Below are 24,355 nucleotides of genomic sequence, written 5' to 3'. Positions count from 1 at the left end.
AAGTTTAGTTTATTACCCCTTGTAAATCATGCTGCAATCTTCTATAAGGTTAAAAATTTATTAAAGGAACAATTTAAATAAAGCTTAACATTTTTTTAATCATTTTTAGTACATATGTTGTTTTAAAGTGATAAATGAATGTTATAGATGTAGTTGACCATGGTAAAGCATTAACTTGAATTAATTTACATTAAACTAAATATTGATACATAACTAACCCTATATATTGTAAAATTAAACAAAAAAGTCTAAACTTAAACACATTTATTAAAAATGTAGAAAATACATAGATCTAATTTTCATCTGTTTACTCAAATTAAGTTACCTAACAAACTTCCACAGGGAGCAACTGATGCTGGGCAACAGTGAAAACTCAGAAAACTCAGTTCTGTTCAGCAACTTCAAGCCGACAGTGAAGCTGGTGAGCAGAATGAAGAAGTCCTACGCCGAGCTGGCCGCCAGCTTGAGAAGCGTGTCAGCTGACCTTCTCGACGGCCTTCTCGCTGTCATCGCCGTTTGCATTCACCTCGGCGAAGCTTTTTGTCTGCCTAGTCAGTTGCTATTGTTTTTTATGCTGTAGATTACATAAAAGAAGATAATGTTGTAGATAAATGGTAAAATTTATTGATCCCGATCACAGTATCTAGATATAACCTTGTCTTTGACGCCTTAAATTTTCAACTTTGAAAATTTTGAATTGAATTAATAATGGATTTGATGTGAATCAAAACGTGATAACGATGAATCCTATGGATCATTTAAAAAAACAGTATTCTAGCTCGCAAGCTTAATTTAGAAAATTTTGTACAGCTTCTGATGGAAGTGTGGAATTCAAACACAAAGAGGCTGCAGAGAAAGCTGCTAAACTACTCGGAATTTCTTCCGAAAAACTCAAAAACTCCATATTTCAATCTGATAACAATTTCAATCAAAAAGTTGTTGTTCGTTTTTATAAAAATATAATGTAGAAACTAGTTTTAATAAATCGAAACGGAAAACAATTTTATCTACAAACTATAAAATTTTAAACACTAAAAGTCGTTAGAGAGTCGTTTTTTCTTAAAAATTAATTATTTTTTTATAAAAGTATTTAAACATATTATTTTCACATTAAAATACATAAAAAATTTATGTTTATTTTTGCTACACTTAGTCGTCAAATGTATTTTATTAATATGAGATTTTACAATCTATCAACTAAGCATTGTCAGTTTTAAAACTTGACCATATAAATAGTAACAACCTTATCATATATCTTGAAAATATAAATTTATAATATTAGAAAAATATCTTCATTTGATATATTTTTTAAATAGGTTACTAAAGAGTTCTTGAAGCAGAGATTAAACTTGTTCATAGCGAATTTGTACAAAGAAACAGTAAAAGTTATCATCAAACATATTAACAGGTTTTTACAGCTAAACTATGTTTAAATTTTCACTAAGATTGTTTTAGCAAAACTTGTTTAGTTAAAAAAAAAGTTATAAGTATCTCATCTGCAATTTAGATGGTTTTACACAAAATTTAATTTAAAACTATAACTATATAATTTGTTGCAGTAAACTGAAATCTTCCTTTAGCCTATAAGGGTACTGTAATATTTTATTATTTTCATTAAAAATAGTTAACATAAAGTTTGTGTGGATTAAAAAATTTTAAAAGGGTGTTATTGATTTTAAGTTAGTGGATGTATAGATAACTTTTATAAAAATACTTTTTAGTTTATGCGTTTATTCAGTTATAAAAAAAACTATGGTCATCAAAAATTCGTTTATAAGCACTGTTTTATATAGTTTAAATTTAAATTATAAACTAAATTTTTATTACACTTCTTTATTTTTTTTATTTGTTAAATTGCTGTTAATAAAGTTTTTTATTCCAGTATTCTGATAAAGTACTAAAAAAGTTTATAAATTAGCTTGTAATTAAAAATGTATAATACAATTTAACATGAAAGTATATTTTTGTACTGCATGAGAAACATAAAATATAAGCTTTTACCTAATGTTTTCTGTTTTAACATTAAGTTTTGTCATTCATGAAATTCTTTCTCACAGCAAGTATTTATTACTTTATTCTCTGTTAAAAGTTTAGTTTTTATTTCAAAAAATTTTGCAACTGTCAATCTTATTCTGATTATTTTTTGATGGCATGTATTTTCAAAAAAAAATCAACTGATTATTTTTGAAAATTTTAATATTTAATTTCTGTAAAATGACTAATAAAATAGTTCAAAAGTATTACAGATAAAAAACCAGATATTTATTTGTTAATTATTTTTACCAAAGATATTATATAAAAGTTAAATATTGAAAAGTTATTTTAAGTTTCTAAAATATATTTTCTTAAATAAGCTTTAAGCTAATAAAATAAGATTCAAATCAATAAAATAAAATCCAAAAAAAGACAATAATAAAGTTTGGCGTTAAATTTAAATGAAATATCATATATATTGTTTGATAACAAAAACTTTAAAACATTATTTGGTAGAGCAGTATTAAAAAAACTATTTTAAAATTAAATATTATTATAGTTGTTTTTGATTGTCTAACGAAAAAAAAACTTTAAGCTTTGGTCATCAAAGTTTTAAGTTATTGTTTGCTTTCTAAATTTTTCATATAATTGTGAAAAAAATTTAAAATGTAGTGTAAAAACATCAAACTTAAAAATATTCAAAGTTTATAAGCTGATTTATTTTTAATTCCCATTAAAACTTTTTCAATCATTAATAAATTTATTAGTTTGTAGTTTTGAAGTGAAAAAAGTTTTACTCCTTTACAGATTATTAACAACTAAGGAAAGTTGTCCGCTAACAATAAACTTGCTAGACACTCCAGGTTATTACGGGGATACAATTCTTGGTTGTCACGGGGTCTATGACGTAATATTCAACGGAATACAAGACAAACTGAACCAAGTATACTTCAGTAAAAATGCAACTGACATCAACAACAATTATAAAAAGGTTTGTATTGCTGTGAAAAATTTAATTACTATTTAATATATAAGTTACTTAACGGAAAGTTTATAATAAAAGCAACTGATTAAAAGAAAGCCAGACAAATTAAAATCGGACAATATAACAAGTTTGTGAAGATAAAGATTTAAAAGTTTATAATCATTCAGCTTCTTAAATAAAAATAACTGTTGCTGAAACAACTTAATAAGTACAATTCATATATGCAAGATATTTAACTGACCACTTTATCGCAATAAACTTTCTGTTTAGACGCACTTACTAAAAATAAATAGATAACATGTTTTGTAGCAGTACTTACAAAAACTTGTTTATGCTATTGGTAATTTTTATCTACTTTAAACTTAATTGCAAAAGATGAATAAAATAATAGGCTTTAGTCTGTATTAAGTCGGCTTATATCAGTTCTAAGATTGTTATTGCAAAACTTTATATTTTATTTATACATATATCTATATATAACTAAAATACACAAAATAAACTTTGGCTAACTATTTCTGCGTTTAATACGCGTCTTCAGCAAAGTTTTATTCAATGAAAAGCAAACTTGTAAGTACAACAATAAAATTATACAAAATTAGGTATTACGTAATAATAGAATAGGTAGTTGATTTTAGACAAAATTATTAACAGAGTTTTTAGGTAAATTGTTTTCGATAATGTATACAGCCAGTTATATACATATATATATATATATATAACTAAAATAGACAAAATAAACTTTTGCTTGGGACAGCTGTTTCTACGTTTAATAAGCGTCTTATATATAACTGTTTTAAGAGTAAATCATTAATAAAATATTAAGTAGTTGAGTTCGTAAAATAAAATAAATATATTTTGAGAAGTCCGTAGATCAAAGCTGCGGAAAACCACCTTAAAGTTACCTAATACGCGGTTAGTAATAACTTAACAAAGTGGAAAATAAACTTTGAAAACAAATCCATCACTAAAGTGCAAAACAATCCGATTTAATTGTTACGTCACACTTGTTTGCAACAAACTCAAGTTTTGCACTAATACAACTGTGTCAGAAATTCGAGAAAAATAAAACAGATTACGACCGCCGTGTTTTCCGGTGCGACTTAAAATTAAATCACAAAACGTAATAACTTTATTTAATCGCTTGTTTTGCTCGATTTTAATCATGTTGTTGGTTTTATTCTGATATTGATGTATTGCAGTCACACAAAGTAATAAATGGTATGGTGATTTCATTTAAATTCAGCAGTTTGTCAAGCACAGGGTTGCCAAAAAACCTGGAACTTAGCAATTTAGGCTAAGAAAATGGAAACACCTGGTATTTGAGAAATTTTGAAAAAAATCCTGGAATTTTGAACAAAATTCACTTAAAAACCTGGAAAAACCTTGAATTATAAGCAATTTTTACATGTTAAGTAGTAAAATTTTAATTTGACACAAAAAATCAACCATATAGATAAAGAAAAATTGTCATCATCAAAAATTTTTTTATCAAAAAGCACAAAATTTAAGTAGCTTTCCAATATCTTTTTAATGTTTTTATACTATTTAACACAGTTTTTAACCTTAAACCTAGCATTAAACTAAAAACATGTACTTAAAAAACCTGGAAGAAATATAGAAAATTTGGAAGAAATTTCTCAAAAAAGCTTTGCAACCCTGCAAGCGTGTATTTTTTGATTGATGACACAGTTAATAAGTTTTTAGTTTCTATCATTTCAATATTTCAACAGTGCTTTTCGTACAGTTTATGTATACTTATAAAGGTTTCAATTTTAAAGTTCAATAGAAAAAGTTGTATAGATACTCAATTTGTGAAACTTCATATAAAACTGCTTAATAGGCAACAGTTTTTAAATTAATAAATTTTCTTTTTATCCAGGTAAATGTTTACCAAACAAACTGTAATTTTAAAATATTTTTTTTAATAATGTTATACCCAATAGTTTTTTTTCAAGGTTTTATAGTTGAATGAATTAGTTAAAATCACTTTGATTTAAAAACATTATTTGTATGCAAAAGCCAAAAAATTAGTAAAATGGAAAAATATACTATTTTCTGCAAATTCTAATAGTTGCAATTCCTTTAAAAATATTGAAAAACTTACTTTTTGGTATCAGTATCCTTAATACTATTATGTTTCAAGTTACACTAGTAATAATGAAACTAATACTTCCCAATTTTGTTTGATTTTAAGTAAAACTAAAAAGTAGTTAGTTAGATCTATAATTAAGTACAGTAATTTTGATGAAGGTATTTTAAATTAAAACTGATAATTTTTTATAGGTAAGTGAAAACTTTCGCTTGTGATTCCATTTTAAAATTAAGGTCTGTTTATTTTCAAATGCCTTATCTTTACTTTGATTCCCTCTAGATTTAAAAGTCATAAAATGTAAACTCAACATAGTTCTTATTATTCTGTAACTATAAACCATACTTTGTAATCTTGTACAAACTGCTAGGATTTAAATAAAAATTTATAAACTAATAATTTGATTTTTGTGAAATACATGGTTTAAAGGATTATCGAACTATTAGCTTTTGTATAATTGTTGCTCTGTAAAGCTAGCAAAATTTTATTTTTGTAAATAATATCAAAGTTTACATAATGCTTACTTATTGGTAATCGTTTCTGAAAAGTATATTTCTTTATACGCTCCGGATTTGTAAACAAGTGTTTCAAATTGACATTACCACTTAAAAATGAGTATATAAGTATTGTATAGAGCTTTCAGATAAATATACAAAAATAATTTTTGAACCTGTGGTGCCTAAAGTTGTTTTGGTTGTTTTTAGTTTGGATTTCACTGAGATTATGTACAAACTGAAAAATCTAAACGTACAAGTTTTAAAGTTTGTGTCTTAATACTTCGGACTTTTTGAAAATAGTCTACGATTTATACATTTTTTAAGGAAATTTACATAAGTGTAGATTGCTTATTTACACCATAGAATTTTCTCTAATTTAGAAAATGTCTAATTTTTTTTGTGTAAAATATTATACACTAATGGTAAACGTAGTTTACCTTTATGAATTAGCTAAAATAACAAAAAAAAATGCACCAGTTATCTTTTTTTAATAAAAGTTTTTATGTAAGCTTTTATAAATTATAACTTAAGATTTTTTAAGTGTACATTGTGTACTTTTTAAGAAAACATTTTTATTAAATGAGTTATTTACAATCTTCAGTCAGTGTAGTAGACTAATTTGAAAAATTTACACGCATAATAAAACATTTTAAAAAGAGTAAACACTGTTACTGCACATTACAAATAACTATAACTGGTAAATTTATTTATTATAGTAATAAATAAGTTAATATGTTAGGAAGGAGTTGAAGTGGATGTTCCTTTTTCTGAAAACATTCTCAAGCCAGACGGGTACGACATAGTTATTAATTTGCTTCGTACTGTTGAAGAAAATCAATACGTACAAGCTTCGTCATTGGTTGAAAAAATGGTCACATCATTAAATCGAAATGGTTTGTGGTAATTCAATTATTTTTCTTCTATAACTGTTTTAAAGTTCAGGTTTGTCACACACTAAAGATAACTTGTGCTACTTAAAATTTATATAAACTATTTTCTTTAGTTTGCGTTTTTCCTAGATATTTTATCATTTTGATATTTTTTGTTATTAAGCTTGATTTACAGTACTTTTGACAATTTTTTGGATACTGCTTTTATTTTAGTTTTCTTATAAACTTAAGCTAGTTTGAACTTTAATTTAACTCATGGTAGTTTTTGGTCACTAAGGCTTGATTTTTTCTTTAAAGATTTGCAACTATGAAATTTGTTTTAATTTTTATTGATGTGTTAAATATTTAACAATGTACTATATATATTGACAAAAAATATCTGTAGATCAATCAACAGTGCAGCGAATAAGTCAGTCTAACATAAAATTCTGTCATCAAAACCTAACTTATTCCGTCAATTATGACGTAACTGACTGGTCATCAGCAATTTGTTGGAATTGGAGTGATCATAAAAGTTGTGTTGAAATTCTTCATAATTCTGCGAGGTACCAAGTAGTTTTTGCTTTAATAATTGAGATTTTTTAGTTTGTTGTCATATTTTAGTATTGAAGTTTTTTGAAACCTTTTAATTTTTCAAAATATATAAAAATAACTGTGCGATTTAAAAAGAATATGTAATGAAAATGACACGAGTCTAAACAATTTATGATAATCAGTTTATTTTCGTGATAGTTGCTTTGCAAGAAACAGTTTGTAAAATAAAACTTAAATACTAACTTGTTACTGTTATATACTAAGGCTCCTAGTTATAGTACATCTCTCTAAAATGTTAAGTAACATAATCATAAAGTTTAATTAGCTGTATTCTATTCAATTAATTATCATAATATCAGGTAAAAGATTGCTTTACTAATAAATATGCGATAATAATAAACAGTACCAGCTTACTATTTGGCATTGACAAGCAAATAACCAAGTCATTGACACTAAGAAGAGTTCGAAGTTTCAAACAAAATTTCAATGCCAGCAAAAGTTTTTCTTCTCAAATAAATTCTGTTGTTGTGAGTTATCCTTCTTTGTTTACAAAATATATAACTTCTAAGCTCTGAAAAATTATAAATCTATGATTTAAAAAGTTATGACTTTTCAATTGCAATACTTGTTTAGGCTTAAATAGTTTTTTTTTTTAAGTTAGAGAATTTTATTGCTTTTAATTTTTTATATTAATAAAACAGTTGGTATATATTTTATCGATAAAGCTTGTTGTAATTACTACAAAGCAAGTTTTCTTGAACAATTTCTCGAAGAAAAAATATTTGAATTGCATAACATGTACATGCTGACCGTGAAAGGTCATAACAACAACATTCATGTAAGAATGTCCGTAACAACCTTTGAATTATTATTTTAGGATGCCATAGTGGAAAGCATAAACAGAAATGAAACAACGTTCATATTGAATATGCAAACCAACGCAAGCAGCAACGTCAGCACCAGTACTAGCTCGATAAACAAAAACCCAGTTTCCTTTGAATTATCGCTTGTAAAGCAGCAGCTGTTTGCCATCAATTTGCTTGATGTATGTAGACTTTACAAGCAAGGTTGAAAATTTGTTTTATTATCGCCTATAATGTATATTATTATTTTGAATTCAACAAAAAAAAAACTACCCTACAGAAAGTTAAGTTATCTTTTTTAATCAGGTTATCCAGATGGCCTCGGCCTTGAAGATTTTCGAAAAACGTTTTCAGTTCTATCTTCAAATAAACAAGGTGTGAAAGTTTCTGATATACTGACAAATATTGATTTAGATTCAACACAATACAGGATAGGAAAATCTCAAGTAAGATTTATTAAAATGATATTTTTATCTTTTATTAAAATATTGTTAAATTGAGTTTCTTTGTTGAACTGAGCTTATTTATTTTTATGTATTAACTTTAGGTTCAATTTAAAAATTCATTTTACAAAACTTGAAAAATATACTCGACACTTGTACTCATAAGCTCAAACTTAACAGTTGTTTCTGCGTTGTGGAATGCTTAACCATTTGTACAAGTTAAGAGATAACAAAATATCTGCAAACTTGATACAACTTCAGAGTAGATGCCGGGGTTATCTCGCCAGAAAGAAGCTAGAAAAAAGAAAGGTTTTATAACGAGCTTAAGTCGTTGCATGCTTTCATTTTTTTTGACGAATCTATGTGAATTGATTTTTTAACTTTAAAACTAACACTTGTGGTCGATTTAGGTTCAAGATGTAGCGATCAGATGCCTGCAGAGGAACATCAGGTTGTACCTGAACGTCAGGCAGTGGCCTTGGTGGAAGTTGATGACTAAAGTGCTGCCAATCGTGCAAGTAACCAGGAACGAGAATAAAATAAAGGAGGCTCAAGTTTGTAAATCTGTTCAGCTCGATGTCTTTTAAAAGTCTCGATAAAATAATAACAAGAGTAAATTTAAAAAAAAATAAAATATTTTTATCAGATTTAGTATCATTTTAAATATACACATATATATCGTAGATGATTTATTATATACTACTTATCTGTTTTTATTGTAAGGTGAAATTTATGGTTTTAACAAACATTCATTAAAATGCAAATACATTATATGCAATTAATAAACTCATAGGCTGAAATGGAATTGTATAAGGAAAAATTTGATAAAGTAAAACAAGAAAAGGTTGAAATCGAAAAAACTAATGAAAAATTGGAATCCAAGGTAAAATAAAGTAAACTTTAGTTTTTAATTAGTTTTATTTCCATCTTAGCCCATATATTGATTATAACAAACAAAGTGTTTGTTATTGATTTGTAATTTTGTTATTTATTTTATGTTAATTGTTAAAAACTACTTTTTTGTTACTTTAATTAGATATTTTTTTTATAATAAACACTAGTTATGTTTAGGTAAACGAGCTGATAAAGTTATTAGAAGAAGAAAGAAAAAATTCAGCCCAAGTATATCAGATGCTTGAAAAAGAGACTAAAGATAAAAATGACCTTTTGACTGTCAATTCAGGTTTACTTTAAGTATAAACTTATAGGTTGTTGAAAATATTAGTTTTTCCATGTTATACTATGTTAGCCTACAAAATAATATTTTCACGTGTTTAAAAAATTGTTTGTTTTCAGCAAACCTTAGCAATTTCAAAGCTTTTATCCGGGTTCATTTTAGTTTTTCTAACCTTTGAGTTTAAAAGTTTTTTTTATAAACTATTTTTTATGGTAAAAACTTTAAAGTATAACTGATATAACTTGAGTTGAGTTGTAAAGTTTAAATAATAATTTTTTTTGAGCTTGTTCAAGTTTTAGTTTCGTGGTTTTAATAAAATGTATTTATGCACAGAGTTATCGGAAAATATTATCGGTTTACAAAACGATGTCGAAAAGCTAAAAATGGAAGGTTCTCAGAAAAAAATTGAAGAATCGAAAACTTTTTCTTGTGTTAACTTTGATAGTGAAGAAGGTAAAACAAAGCTTTAATTAGTTGATTTTTTTTAAGTTTTGTTGATTAAGTTATAGTATCTAAAATAAAAATAAAGTTTCAATCAACTTTAAAATCTTTTATTAAGCATTTTACTAAAACAGTTTTAACAGTTTTATAACTTATTAAAAGTATAAATTTATATTTCCTACACCTTAAAAGTTTACTAAATCTAATTAAAGTATATTAAGGTCTTAAAGATTTACAATTCTTTAACCAAGTAGAAAATGAAGTTTTACATCTATTCTTTAGCGTTAATACGATTAAGTGGCTTTTCAATTGAAAAATTAGTTGAAAATTGAAATAATTTTGATAAATTTTCCATGATTATCCACCAATTAACTTTTTTTAAATATATTATGTACTAAAGAAAAGTATGTGTTTTTAGATAAATATAAAGTGCTTGGTTGTTTTATACATATTTACAGCCTGTAATTAGTCTTTGGCTTGTTTTCAACACTTGATATTGGTTTCTTAAAACATTCACCCTGTTTATGTAATACTGTAAATTGTTTTCTTAAATTCGTAAGTTTTTATTACGTAACCAACCTAAACTACTTAAAATTGTTTTCAAATTGCATTATTTTGTAGTTTTTTATTTTACTAACTGAATGTAAAGTAATTTTTTAATATATTTTGTCTTCTATAGATAAAATTTAAAAGTTAAATTTTTAAATTAGATATAAAAAAACTATCAATTTTTAAAATTAAATTATAAAAAAACGGAAAAATGTTATTTTAAATCATTTTTTTTCCTCAATAAAATACCTATATCCATAATGACAATAATATTTACTGACATTTCTTACTTTGTTTTATATTCTTTTAGTTAAAGTATATTTGCGACATTAGAATGTTGAGTACAACGTATCAAAGCACTTTATCGTGTGAAACGCGCAGGGTTGGACTTCAAGTCGAAGTACGAGTTGGCGCTGGGCGACTTCAATTTCAGGTTGCAGGAGCAGAAAACAAGCAGCGACAATGTGATTGAGGAGCTCATGCAAAACAAGAAAGCCGTCGAAAGAAAAGTCTGTTGTTTTTATTTGTATATTTATAGTATTTTGTTTGTATTGCTGCTACATCTATGATGAATTATAACTAGACTACTACATTTTAAAAGAAAGAGAAAAAATATATATTGTCCTAATTTGATACCTTTTGAAAGTTGTCGAGTGAATTGTATATATTTCAAAAAACAAAAAGTATAGGTTTTCGACTCAGGAAAAAATCTTGAACAAAAATTTTGAATAAAAGCTTTTAAGTTCCTTGCCAATTTTTCGAACAAAAATTTATGTTAGAAAATTTACAGAACAACTGTATTTGTTGGATATTTTTTTACAGAGCACTTAAATAAAAATTTCAGTTGATACAAACAAATGAAGAGATGGACGAAGAAATCAGAATAAGTCAATCAAATAAGAAGAAAATAACCAAACTTCAAAATGAGCTTGGTGATTTGAAAATAAACAATGAAGAAATTACGATGAAAAATCATGATTTGGAAAAGAAGCAAAGAAAGTTTATAATATATTTTTTAATCCCATAAAAGTTTTTTATGAATTAAATTAAAATAAGTTTACTTTGTGTTAAAATTTTTCACTCATTTTTTATAGCAAATTATATTTTTTGTATTTGTTTGTATTAACATAATCTTTGTTTTACTTTTTCATATACTTACTTAAAACAAAAAAGTTACACATTTTTTGTGACTTTTTGTAAAAAGCTAAATATTTTTTTTTGCAATTCACAACTTCTAAAGATAAGAAGGCTACAGTTTTTTTTTTCAAAATGCTCATGAATTGTAATAAGCAAGTGGAACCAAACATTATATTTCCAGCTTTTATACTCACCAGTGTTATATGGCTTGATTAACCCTGAGGAGATATTTTTGTCATATGAATTTTCTGTTTTTAAAATTTACAAACGAACCTAGTCTAAGTTTTTAAATATTTAAAGTTGAAGTGTATTAGTTATTTTGGAAAAAAATAAAACTTCTACATTTCAACAGAATAGACGGTGAAATAAGTTCATTAAACAAAGAAATTTCGGAACTGAAAAATATGAGGGACAGTTTACAACGGGAAAAAGACAAATATTTGTTTGATAACGAAAATATTAAGAAAGAATTGGAAGTTAGTTTTGTTTTAAAGATAATTTTAAAGTATCAGTAAAGCTTATTTTTAGTCAGCTTAATTTAAATATTTAAAAATTGTTAGGCAAAAGTATAGACTAAAAATATAACAACAAAGCAAATGAAGTATTTTTATTATTTTTTACTTAATAGAAATATCAAAACTTTTTAAGTTATATTTTCATTAGAATTTTTATTAACATTTAGTTAAGAAAGTAGCAAAACTTTATAAGTGTTGGTGCTTTATTTCTGCTTTTGAGCTTAAAAGTTCTACAGTTATAAAAACAAAGCAGTATAATTAATTTTTTTTTTGAAAGTTTTAAAAATCCTTAAATTAAATTTAAATAAATTATTATTTATAAAAATTCTAATACGTATGTAATTATAGACTTAAGTTTTTAAACCTAAGTTTATATTCAAAATAAGCTATGTTGTATTAAATCATTAAAGGGAAAGTTTGTTTAACTTTACACGTTTAAACTTGAAAGTGTAATAGTAACACAATAAAGAACGTATCATTAACGTAATTTTGCTTAGTTATATATATTAAAAGTTATAAGAAGTAAACAAGACTAGATTAGGTATTTATGTTTTGATTATTTTAAACTTATTTTTAATTTGTTGTATTCATAAACTTTTTATTCTATGAACTAACTTTATATCTTGTAATAAATATTAATTACAGAAATGTTTGAATATTTTAATTAACTTGATTTTTCAGCTATATGTTTAGTATTTTGTGAATTTATTTTCTCAGAACAGTTCATATAAGTTAAACTTGTTATGGAAAGCCAAAAAAAATCATATAAAAATAAATTTTTCTATTAGATTTTTAATATATAGTAACAAAGATAAATTAGCATTTGATACTTTCTGTGTTGAAATTTAGGCAAAAAAGTTTAAGTTAAAAGATCCATAAACTTTTCACTTATTTTGACTGAACAATATATTTTTATAATTTATAAGCAAATAAATTATATAAACAAAGTTTTACAATTTTTTATTAAAAATCAAGGAAAAAATGGAGGAAGTTGATTTGTTAAAAAACAGAATAAAAGTTATTGAGGAAGAGCTAGACGAAAAAGACATAAAAGATTCTGATGACAAAAACAATGTTAGTTTTCGTGTTTTGTTTATTTCACATTATTCTTTGTTTTATATAAAAAGAATTTAATCATAATTTATTTCGAGTTATTAGTTTGTAAAGGTGATAAAATAAGATTTTTTGCAGGTTAATAAACTAAAGAAAAAGTTGAGAGAATTGGAAGAGAAGATTTCAGACCAAGAAGAAGAATTGGACGAACAAGCTGGTACTGAATTTGTTTATTTTTATCTTGACAAGTAATTAGTTTTACCATTTTATCAACACAGGAACGATACAAAACTTGCAACACACGAAAGAGAGATTTGAGATGCAAATAGATCAGCTGAAGACAAACCACAACAGGGAGATCCAGTCTAAAGACGATGAGTATGAGGAGACGAGGCAGAACCACATCAAGAAAGTTTGTTAACAATTTATGAAAAATGCTTGAAAATATTTTGTACAGTAAGTTTTCGGTAGTTTAGTTGAAGTCTTTCTACGTATAAGCTATATGTAAACGATTAATGATCACTGAAAACGTTTAATTGACGTTCCTTAACATATCAACCAAAGTACTAGCAACCCTGTCATGTTTGAAATACAAACAAAGTTTAGTTCATGAAATGTCTCCATAGAGTTTTTATTGACAGTTGTAAACAACTATTTCGGGCCAGTTAATTTAATTCTTACTTTAAAGTTGAAAATTGAGATTGCGTCTGTACGGTCAATGAATTGATAAAGCTGTAATCTTATACTTAAATTTGATAATGATGAATTAATCTCTCATTGTCACCGATAACTTGCTGCATTAGCGAAGCAGTGCTGAATGTTTTCACTCTATGAAAACTAGCGGACCTTAACAGTAAAAGTATATAAAGTTAACAAAAAATTGCGAAACTTCAAGTAAACTTTTTTAGTTCTGAAGTTATTGAGATATCTGGCTCGTAAGATCCTTAACTAGTAATATTTTTCTAAAGTGCGTCTTTTTTAAATTTTGTAACTAATAATAATTTTATGTTACTCTCCTTCTATGAAATATTTTATGTAACAAGTACAATGCTATTTTCAACTTTTACTGTAATTTACGTGAACGGTTTCTTAAAGCACAGCAATAATTTTAATTGCTTTAAGTTGTGAAACTTAAAATGTAGGAAAAACTCTTTAAAAATTTTCAACTTAATTTTTTAGAATGTTTGAAAATGTATTATAATATTTTATTATTGATAGATAGTGAAACATTGTTAAAGCCTTTTAATTTGTATAACAAATTGTTTATCTGTGTATTTCAAACTACATAATTAAAAATAAAATAATCAAGGTTTGTTGATTAATTTAAAAATATAATTAATTTAGTAAAAAAATATTAAAATTACCGGAGCATTGGTACATATGATTTAATACCACTACGAAAACAGCGATATTCTAAAATTCTGAATAGCCATATAGCAAGTTTTAGGGATAAAAACTTATAAATTAACGTTGTTGTATTTCTAGCTGCGATTGGTATCAGTGTAAATATCTAAATGCGATTATTACAATTAATTCGGCTTAGTAAGTTCGTAACCTTCGTTTTGACATAATTATTTGGTTTTTAAAATTTCGCTTTAACAATTAAGTTGTTGATAAGAGTATAACTTAATGCCATTAAGTCTTATTTATTTTACTTATTAGTGAAATTTCAAAATCAATATTTTGAGCTTTTTTTTGTTTCCAGATGTAAACCTTTCTTTATCGTTTAAATTTTTTAGGGAAAAGTAAGTTATTTATTTGATTTAAACTCGCTTAAAAAGTATGATAGTACGATAAATGTTTGGGCAGTATTTTAAGTAAATTAGAATTAAGTTTTACATTTTGTAATTCTGTTTTTTCTGAATATTTTAATTTTTTGACATAAATACTTAAAAGCTAGATAGTTAAATATTAATTTTTAAATATGATCAATAATAGTATAAATTAGTCCAGATACTTTAAGTTATAAAACAAACAAACATCATATAAAAACTACAGTTTCAAAACACTAAACTCAAGTTTTGAGTTGCGTGAAACATGAATGTATTTAGCGGTTGAAGTAAAGATTGCTTTTCTTTTGTAAATAATTAGCTTATATAACTATTTTGTTTTAAAGAAGAATTTTGTGCTTTAAACATTTATAGATTTTTTTGGTTTTTTAAGATTGTTTTTTAGTACTTAGAACTTAATAAAGAAACACACACTTATGTTTATTGTAAAATACACCATATTCAAAGCATTCAAGACACTCTGTCATCTGTTTAAAGTAAGTCTATTTGTTCAGGAAACTGTGGTCCAATAACATACTTGAAGATATTTGTTTTAATTTTTATCTAACTACACTAAAGACACACCTTTTTATGTAATTTCGTTTAATCTATAAAAAATGTGTCTTATTTAGATTTAAATATCTAAAATAAAGTGTTAGTAACCATAGGTTTTAAAAGCAATTTAAAAAAAGATAAACTGCCTTGTATTGTGAAGTATTATCAAATTTGTAAATATATGAGGCAAATATGGTTTTTAAATTGTGGCGAAATCTGCATAGTTCGAATATTTAAAAAAATCGAAATATGTATAATCAACCTCTATATTATCAACCGCACATTTGGTTAGACAGCATAGTTGTAATAATGTCTAGCTATAAAATCATTTACAAGTATTTTTTCATGTTGATATTTTCTCATGAAGAAAGACGAAAAAAATTCAAAGTAATCGTGTCCATAACGTTTTTATAAGTTTAAACATATAAAATAATGGTGTAAAAAATTATTTTATTTGTTTAAACTTATCTTCTCTTTTTTTTTTTTTGGTGGCTAACTTCTTGATTGTTAAATTTTATTTTTAGTAATAAGATCCATTTAATGTACATATACAGCTTCGAAATAATTTATAGGTATTGTTATTTACCTATAAATTACCTTTTTATTAACTTTCAAAATATGTTACATGAACTTAAAACATGTGTATAGGTTTTGAGGAAATTTCAAGTTTTGTTTTTCGGTGAATGAATATAAGTTTTCTCTATATTACAAAAAACAACATGAAATAATGTTGTAAATATTTATTCTTTGAAGGAGTTATACAACAGTTATGAATTAAAATTCAATGTTTTTTTTCTCGATATAAACTTACAAAACTTTAAAAAAAAACTTATTGATTTTGCATATTTATTCATTATAAACATACACTCAGTTTTTTATTGTATTTTATTTAAAGAAAAGTAATAAATACATAATGTTAATTAAGTGTAAGGTTTTCGAATGGTTCGTCTTACTAATAAAATCAAAATAAAAGCAAATAATAGGTTTTAACTAATTGAAGCTATTCAAACAAAATGAATACTCTACAAGGGGCTTGTGTAAGATTTTTTTATGGCATTTATATGAAAGTTGTTTTATAAGTTTTGTGTTTTATTACCTTGCACTAGATTAAATTTAAAAAAAATAATTTGTTATAAACAGCTTTGTCAGAGTACAAAAAGCTGAAAAAGATTGTCGAAAAATATTTATAAAATGTTTTGCATACGTTTAGTATAAATTAAAGCATAAATTTTACCAATTTAATAAAAGGAGTTTTATTATTTTTTTACTTAACATTTAAATGCAGAAAAATGATCATAACTTAAGTCTCAGTAACCACCGCTTAAAGTGACAATTGAAATAAAATAGGTTGTTTACATAATAACTTTGTTGTGCACACATTTTAATTAACATTCAGAACGACTTCTTTTAGTACTATATTTACATAAAATAAAAGAGATTAAAATCTTTAGTTATTTTTTTGTATTCACTTTTGTTTTACATATTTAACTTTTAGTTGCTTTGTTTTATTTTCAAACATAATAAAATAAATATGTTTTAACATAAGTGCACATAGTTGTTCTTAATTACGTAACTATCTCATGCATATTGGTGTGTGTTCAATCAAAAACAACTACATCTTGAAAAATTTTCATTAAAAGCCTTTTGCCTCTCTTTCTCAAGTAGTAAGTTATATTTGAGCACAGGTAAAGTATGTTTACAGAGAACTCAACAGGGCATGTAATTGTTTTATTAGTACCTTTTCATCATGTCTATTAAGTGCTTCAAAGTGGCCGTGTTTCATCCACTCAAATTTTATTAACCGTACATTTAAATTCGACTTAAAGCTGCGCTCTCCGCTGAAATTTCTATTCTAATCTGACTTTAGAACGGATTGAGCTGTATGGTTGAACTTTTAAACTTTGTTTACTCGCATAAAACGCACTTAATTTACCTTTTGAACATGAGATCAGTGTGGTATATTTTTCCTGCTTTGGTTGATGTAAAAACATCATATTTACCTTGAAAGTTTTTGTCAAACCTTTTTTAGTCTTGCAATCTTTAGGGTTTTGTTTTTTGAGATTATGGTTTAAACCTGCAATTATGTACTTTTAATTAAAATGAAAACTTTTTAGTATTTTGATTGTATTCTATTTTTGCGCACACTAAAAACAGTAGCAAATTTTTAATTTGTCTACAGTGACAAAACCGGAGTACGCTTGTATTTTTGGCCGGTAGTCAAAATTTACCGGAGCGTTTAAGTAATTACCGGTTGCTACTATTGTTTCAAGTTCAAGGTGTATTTTTATCTTGTTGCTTGCTATATTTTCAGCATTTTAGTTTTTTATCTTAATTTTTACAGTGTATAAAAGGCAATAAGTAATGATTAAAACAGCTTGAAAAACTTTTTTGTAATAGTCATACTAAAGTTTAATTAATTAACATAATACTAACTTTTCAAGCACTTTATTCAGCCAACAACGTTTCTTTGTGTTAAACTAAACAACTTTTTTTTTTATGTTTTAACGATTGTGTTTCGTTTGGATATTATGATTTCAACATTTCTAATAACTAAAATTTTAAGCATTATTATTTACAAAATTCAAATGTTTTATAACTTCTACCGTACAAATTACATTACTTGATTCTCCCAATTACAAATTACAAGGTAAATGCCTTCTTACTCACTTTTTGTCTGAACGTTAATCGTTTTTGTCGGCAATTTTTTCTAGACACTGTCAAATGAACTGACTACAAAATTAATGTCTATATGTTTTATGCTCATTGTGTTCCTCGTAAATCTAAAACATCTGTTTTATCTATCCACTATATTAAATTTTTGTTTTTCGTGGTGGTATAAATTTTAGGTATTTTTTATAGGTTTCTTATTGTGATTGCAGCACTCAGTTTCTATCAACTAGAACCTTTTTTATCTTAATTTAAAAAATTAAATTTACTTAATAGTCTGACTAACTACAAACTTATACATTCGACTAAACACTTGCAACTGAATACAAAATAACTCAACCATCAACAGATGAAGTCGTTGGAAGAGCAGTTAGAAGACGTTGAAGTTGAAAGAAGCTCAATCACTAAGCAGAAGAGGCAACTCGAACAGCAGCTATTTGACCTGAAATCACAGAATGTCGGAAAAGAGCAGGAAAAAGCACTCAGAAAAGATATTAAGAGGTTAATATTTTTCAAATTAAGAAAAACTTAAAAATTAAACATAATTTTTAATATTTAATTTTAATTGTTAGAATTTACAACGTTGTTTAAATATCAAGGTACAAAACACTCTTTAACGATGCGCAGTCGATGATAGACCATTTGAAAACAAATAATGTCGGTAAGCAGCAAATAAAGCAGCTGAAAACTGAGGTAAGTGTTTTTTCAATTTACTTTTTGATAGAATAGTTTGATACTAGAGTTATACAACAAATTTATTCTCTTACAGCTGGAAGAATCAGAGTATAAATGCACGGCTGCCATGAAATCAAAGAAAGTCATGTCGTTAGAAATCGAGGATTTGCAGATTCAACTAGAAGAATCGCATAAATTAAAACAAGAAGTTTGTCAATTATTTTATAAAACACATTTTTAAAACTTAAAACATTTTTACTAATCCAATTATAAAGCTAGCATCTACTAGTCCAATACAACTAATTTTGATTGTTTTTATTCTTGATACTTATAAATTTTGTTTTCAATTATGTATTTCAAGTCATAATGCTTTTAATCACTAACATCTACAAACCAGGCCGAGTGTCGTGTTTCGAACCTGCAGCAGCAAGTGCAAACACTGACCAATCAGATGGATGAAGACAGGGAAGACACGAGTGAGATGCAGGCCAAGTACAAGCAGCTGATCGCGAACAACAATCAGGTTTCGTCGCAACTCACTGAAGTTGGCATCCAACTCGATCAGGTTACCACTGAGAAGGATGAACTTGCTGAAAAAGTTTGTTGTTTCACAGTGTTGATAAAATGGTAATTAAGTTAAGTTTATTTTACCAATTACATATACGCTTCACACAATTTCATATATGTATAAAAATTTAACAGGTAACTGATTTGGAAAACCAAATTGAAAACATGGAATCAGTCCTCTTCGACAAAGAAAACTATAAACGACTGGAAAATAAAGTTTGTTACTATGAATGGTTTTATTTTTAACGTTCAATTTATTTAAGTATACACTAGACCAACAGATATTCAGAGTATTTTTAAAACTGTTTGTCTCATTTAGGCAAAAGATCTAGAAACGAAACTAGACTTTCACAAGACAACAAGTAGAAGGTTTGAGGTTAGTCAGATTTTCAAAATTTACTTATTTCAATTTTGGCATAAAATTTTACCTCGCTTATTAATTATTTTTTAAATAATTGTACAAGTATTATTTTAGTAAATAAAATGTTAGTCTTTATTTAATCAACTTAAAAATTGTTTGTAACGCAAGTTACTAATTAAAAAATCACAAGTAAATAGTAAACAGTAATTATAAATCAAAATTAAATTAAAGCATTAATTTTAAACTCATAAGTAAGCTGTGATAAGTTACCTAATAGCCAGATTTATTACTATTTATTCCTATTCATCCAAAGATATAAGGCCTTGCTGTCAGCTAGCTATTTGATTTATCTCGCTAATTTGACGGATTGCCAATTTAAAGGGTTTGGTTTTGGGGTGTAGCTGATTGCTCAAGTTTAATTGAACGAGCACCGATGCGTGGCAGCTTGACACAGTTAATTTCACACAATTGTCCGTCAACATAACAGCTTGCCTGAGACTCCTTTCAGTTTTTAAGCCATAAATGTGTGTGTGTGGTTAAATTGAAATGAAATGTGTCTAGACACAAGTATATTGCGAAAAGCAATAAAACATTGTTATAAAGCGCTGATCAATTAAAAAGTTTTCGAATAAATTGAATTCTTTAAATTACTTTAGTTTATTGTCAAATGTTAAGAAAACGCTGCGAATGTGTGGTGATACAATAGCTTTTGACAATGGCTCAAATTGAAAAGTTTATGTTTTTAGTAGAAACGTTAAGGTTTTTTCTTGGTAAAGCATTAAAGCTGTTTTTTCTATTGTTGTAAGTACTGTGCATGCTAATGTTAGTACAACAAATGATACTCAAAAATTATTTACCTTAAACATCATTGCTAGCAATTTTATTAATAAACTAACAAGTATTTGCACTCGTTGTTTAACTTTAGTTGTTAAGAATAATATTTGACTTTTTTTCTAACTCAAGAAAAATTAAGTTTGATTTTACACACGAATCGCGGGCGCACACCATTCAACAGTATTTAATAAATTAATAATTATATATAAAAATAAAAAAACAATTTTCTTCCATATTCTTTTTATTTTCCACACATATATTTTCGCAATCTCACACTGCTGTAGTGAGCTTTTGATTATTAAAAACTTTTAAAGCTGTAGAAATTTTGTGACAGGTTTCAATGAAACACAAAACAATTGCAACTAAACGTAAAACAAACGTAACTGATATTTACATCCTTTAGAAGAGATTTGTAATAAAAACTGATAATTGTTAATTGTTTAAGTTGTTTAGATCCACCCTACGATTCACATAATTTGTTTTGTTGACGACACCTGACTGAATAAGTGGTTCAGGTGCAAGTGACGCGGTTGAAGGAGGCGAACGAGCGACTTGCGAACGACAAGCAGGCGCAGCAGCAGGCGGTGACGAGGGAGAGGGAGCAAGTGAAGAAGCTGAACAAGATGCTCAGGGACGGCAGGGAGGAACAGGAAGTGCTTGTCAAGAAGCAGCACGATTGCCAGCATAAGAACACGCGATTTGTTCGTTCATGTTTTGTATTAGTTCATGAATTCCTATATCACTTGTTTTTTACGCTTTGAAAAAAAATTATAGTTTGATATGTTTCAAACTTTGATTTTTGTTTAAGTTTAGTATTTGATATTTTTATAAATTCATTGTTCAAAATAGTAACATCAACTGTTATTTAAACTTCTAACAATAATAGCTAATCTATTCATAATATTTAATCATTGTTTTGTGTGTAAATTTCGATAAAAATATCTATTTATTTCTGAGCTACAAGTGCTCGTTTTGCAATACAAATTTGTTTGCTTTAAATTAAAAGGCAATCAACGTGCAACCATTGCTGATGATTGACTTTTAATTAGAATTTTTTTAAATCTGTTTGACTATTCCAAGAGTGGGGTAAATCAACCTTTAAAATGCTCTTAATCAATTAAAATAACTTAAAACCGATTAGAGTTAACTAATTGTGAAATTCTTTAAATAGATGAAAGCTTAACACTCTCGTTTGTTGTTACATCAATTAGTGCAACCTTTTTGGTAAGAGCTTCACTAAGATTACAAAAAAAATTTACTTACAACCTTAATTTTGCAGGAAATGGAACTTGAAGAAAGTAGGAGCCAGATTGAAAGTCTCCAGTCCGACTTAAAATTGGCATTTAGGAGAATTGACAACTTACAAGTACGATAATAAAAATACAATATTAACAAAATACTTAATATTAAGCTTTTTTTTTTGAAACTTTAAAATAAGTGTTACTATACTTTTTGCATGTTATAACTTTCAATAAAACACATGATATTATGATGTTTAGTAATAGTTTCACATACAAATGTTAACAACAGATAACACTAGAGCAGTTTGAAGATAGCGATGTCGATGTGTATTCGTCCAATGACAGCGAAGATAGCGACTGTGAGGATTTGTACAGCAGGGGTAGTCATAGAGGTAGTAGAATCCCCTCTGTTTCCAGGTTGTGATGTTCATAAACATTATTTTAATATTTATGAAGATGTTTTATTTAGTTTAAAGTAATAAATAGCTATTTAATTTCAAAAAAAAACAAATGTTTTATAATTTCTTTTATCATGTTAAAAAGCGTATTAGAGTTAAAAGCTATGATTACTGTTGGTAATCTCAAAAATTGAAGTTTATTTTGTTGTGAACTATAAAATTTATGATATTTAAACTAAGTTAAAGATAATAGTATTTTTGGTTTTAAAAGAGATGTTTTAAAAATTGTAACATTGCTAAATATTCGTAAATGTATTTTTATAATAATATTCTATAAATGTAAAATGTATCAATTTCAACTAATAAATTGATATTTAACTTTAATCTTTTACATACTCTTTTGTTTGTATCCTAACCGTAAAAACTAAACTTTTCTTTGTTCGAAATGAAGTTATTGACCCGAAACTTTATAGCTATGGAACATCGTTTAATTCGTTTACGGGTGATTGTAAACAAAAGCTATAAAATTTATTGTTTCACTGCTATAATTTCGTTGTAAAAGTAAGTTTTTAGCATAAAAAAATGTCATCAATTTTACATTTTGTGACGTACGATTCGAAACATCTCTAGTTTTGACGTCTTTTTTACTAAATGCTCCACACGAAGACGCAGCAAATAACATACAGAAAAGCCGCTGTAACCAGATTGCCATTGCAAACCACCGGATCACATGACGTGCCGTGTTTTCATGTTACCACCGCAAATTTGTTTTCGCCACAAAAAATACTTTTTGATTAATGCGCCGCCAAAGCGGAAGTGCATCTTTTCGATCAAACTTATGTATCGGTTAGAAGCGCCGTAGTAGGCAAAAAAGTGCGCACACACCAAGTTTGCTTTCATAACACAGGCTTGATGAAATCAAGCTGAAATTTATCTGATATTACAGTCAATGTTTTGTTTGTGATACAAATAGATACTGTTTTGTGCTTGCCTTGAAATTAAAACAAAAGTATTGTGTTTGTACTGGATATATTTACTTAAATTTAAAATAAAAGTTTAAACTCTTTTTATGCAGTTTAAATAGAAATTATACTTAATCAAAGTCTTGAACTTTAACTCTTTTATGATTTAATTTTGTTTTCAAAGTTTTTAGAAAATAAGTCTACCACAAATTTGATTTTAATCCCTATATTGCGTCAATCAACAGAAATTTTAGTCTGAAATCATATGCACGTATCAAGTATCCATAATCATATTATCTATAAATTGTAATGAGAAGTAACGTTTAAGATGTTATAAAGTTTTTAAAGCCCACTATATGTAAACAGTGAAAAACGTTTCATAATCATCTTACTTTATACTTTCAATATTTTCGTTGTTTATTTTTTAATAAAGTTAATTGTTAAATCAAATATATAAAAAAGATTTAGCTTATTTAATGTAATTGTCCCTATGACCTTAAAAACTACATGATGTATTTTTATGTCGTAAACATAGTAATGATAACATAAAAGTTTATAATAAAAAGATTTTTGTTTAGTCTGCTAAAAAATTTGCTTCTTCCCAAATAGTTCACTTACCAACTTGTATGTAATATGCTACTTTTTATTAATTAGCTTTGTTTATCTTAACAGATTTTTATAGCACTCGTTTAACGCAAGTAGTAATATTTTAGTAACAAAACAATAATATATTTTCTTTATACAGCAAAAGCTCCAGCTTTGCCAATGAAGAAATATGAAATAAAGTGCTGGGTGGTTCGAGTTTAGATGGAAGAAAAGTACTGTGTTCTGACTTGCTACGAAATGATGATTTTAATGCTTCTGATACTTGAAGATTTTTTCAAAGTTTAAGAAAATATATAATATATATTGATTGTTCCATGTTAAATTAATGTTTTTCTAAATAGTTTTTTTTTAAATAAAATGTGTGCCTTAGAAAAACGTTAGCTTTATGTTTCTTCTTACGACTCAAGGATTTTTATCGACGGTATTTTAAAGAGTTTGATTTTTTAATAATTTTATGCCATATTATACATTCATATTACAGCTTTCTGTTACTTTTGCTTGGTGTACTGACATCTTCAATTTATTATCGTTTTCGTAATTTCTTTTTAAAAATAAAACATTTTATTGCTTATT

The 24,355-nt window shown here is 26.2% G+C and overlaps 1 protein-coding gene across 4 annotated transcripts in view; it reads left to right on the top strand.

The window, feature by feature from the left end:
- Positions 1-24,355, top strand: part of LOC145830290 (unconventional myosin-XVIIIa-like) — a 47,811-nt gene extending 23,456 nt beyond the window's left edge. For 2 of the 4 annotated variants that reach the window (XM_082938246.1, XM_082938245.1), the window contains exons 14-43: positions 343-551; positions 811-941; positions 1,317-1,408; positions 2,782-2,965; positions 6,285-6,438; positions 6,821-6,980; positions 7,373-7,496; positions 7,847-8,036; positions 8,139-8,278; positions 8,456-8,584; positions 8,686-8,829; positions 9,069-9,158; positions 9,347-9,458; positions 9,786-9,905; positions 10,824-10,951; positions 11,287-11,441; positions 11,932-12,055; positions 13,070-13,168; positions 13,286-13,364; positions 13,426-13,559; positions 18,488-18,639; positions 18,738-18,831; positions 18,908-19,021; positions 19,211-19,411; positions 19,516-19,596; positions 19,700-19,756; positions 21,091-21,276; positions 21,855-21,941; positions 22,106-22,233; positions 23,922-24,355. In XM_082938246.1, the coding sequence (XP_082794372.1) occupies positions 343-551; positions 811-941; positions 1,317-1,408; positions 2,782-2,965; positions 6,285-6,438; positions 6,821-6,980; positions 7,373-7,496; positions 7,847-8,036; positions 8,139-8,278; positions 8,456-8,584; positions 8,686-8,829; positions 9,069-9,158; positions 9,347-9,458; positions 9,786-9,905; positions 10,824-10,951; positions 11,287-11,441; positions 11,932-12,055; positions 13,070-13,168; positions 13,286-13,364; positions 13,426-13,559; positions 18,488-18,639; positions 18,738-18,831; positions 18,908-19,021; positions 19,211-19,411; positions 19,516-19,596; positions 19,700-19,756; positions 21,091-21,276; positions 21,855-21,941; positions 22,106-22,233; positions 23,922-23,955 (3,832 nt within the window). In that variant the 3' untranslated portion in view covers positions 23,956-24,355. The remainder of the gene's footprint in view (positions 1-342; positions 552-810; positions 942-1,316; positions 1,409-2,781; positions 2,966-6,284; positions 6,439-6,820; positions 6,981-7,372; positions 7,497-7,846; positions 8,037-8,138; positions 8,279-8,455; positions 8,585-8,685; positions 8,830-9,068; positions 9,159-9,346; positions 9,459-9,785; positions 9,906-10,823; positions 10,952-11,286; positions 11,442-11,931; positions 12,056-13,069; positions 13,169-13,285; positions 13,365-13,425; positions 13,560-18,487; positions 18,640-18,737; positions 18,832-18,907; positions 19,022-19,210; positions 19,412-19,515; positions 19,597-19,699; positions 19,757-21,090; positions 21,277-21,854; positions 21,942-22,105; positions 22,234-23,921) is intronic. The other 2 variants (XM_082938247.1, XM_082938248.1) reach the window with 2 other exon arrangements.

Source organism: Thalia democratica, chromosome 2, assembly GCF_965202585.1.
Source record: "Thalia democratica chromosome 2, ktThaDemo2.hap1.1, whole genome shotgun sequence".
NCBI lineage: Eukaryota > Metazoa > Chordata > Thaliacea > Salpida > Salpidae > Thalia > Thalia democratica.
This window is presented reverse-complemented; position numbering and strand designations above follow the sequence as displayed.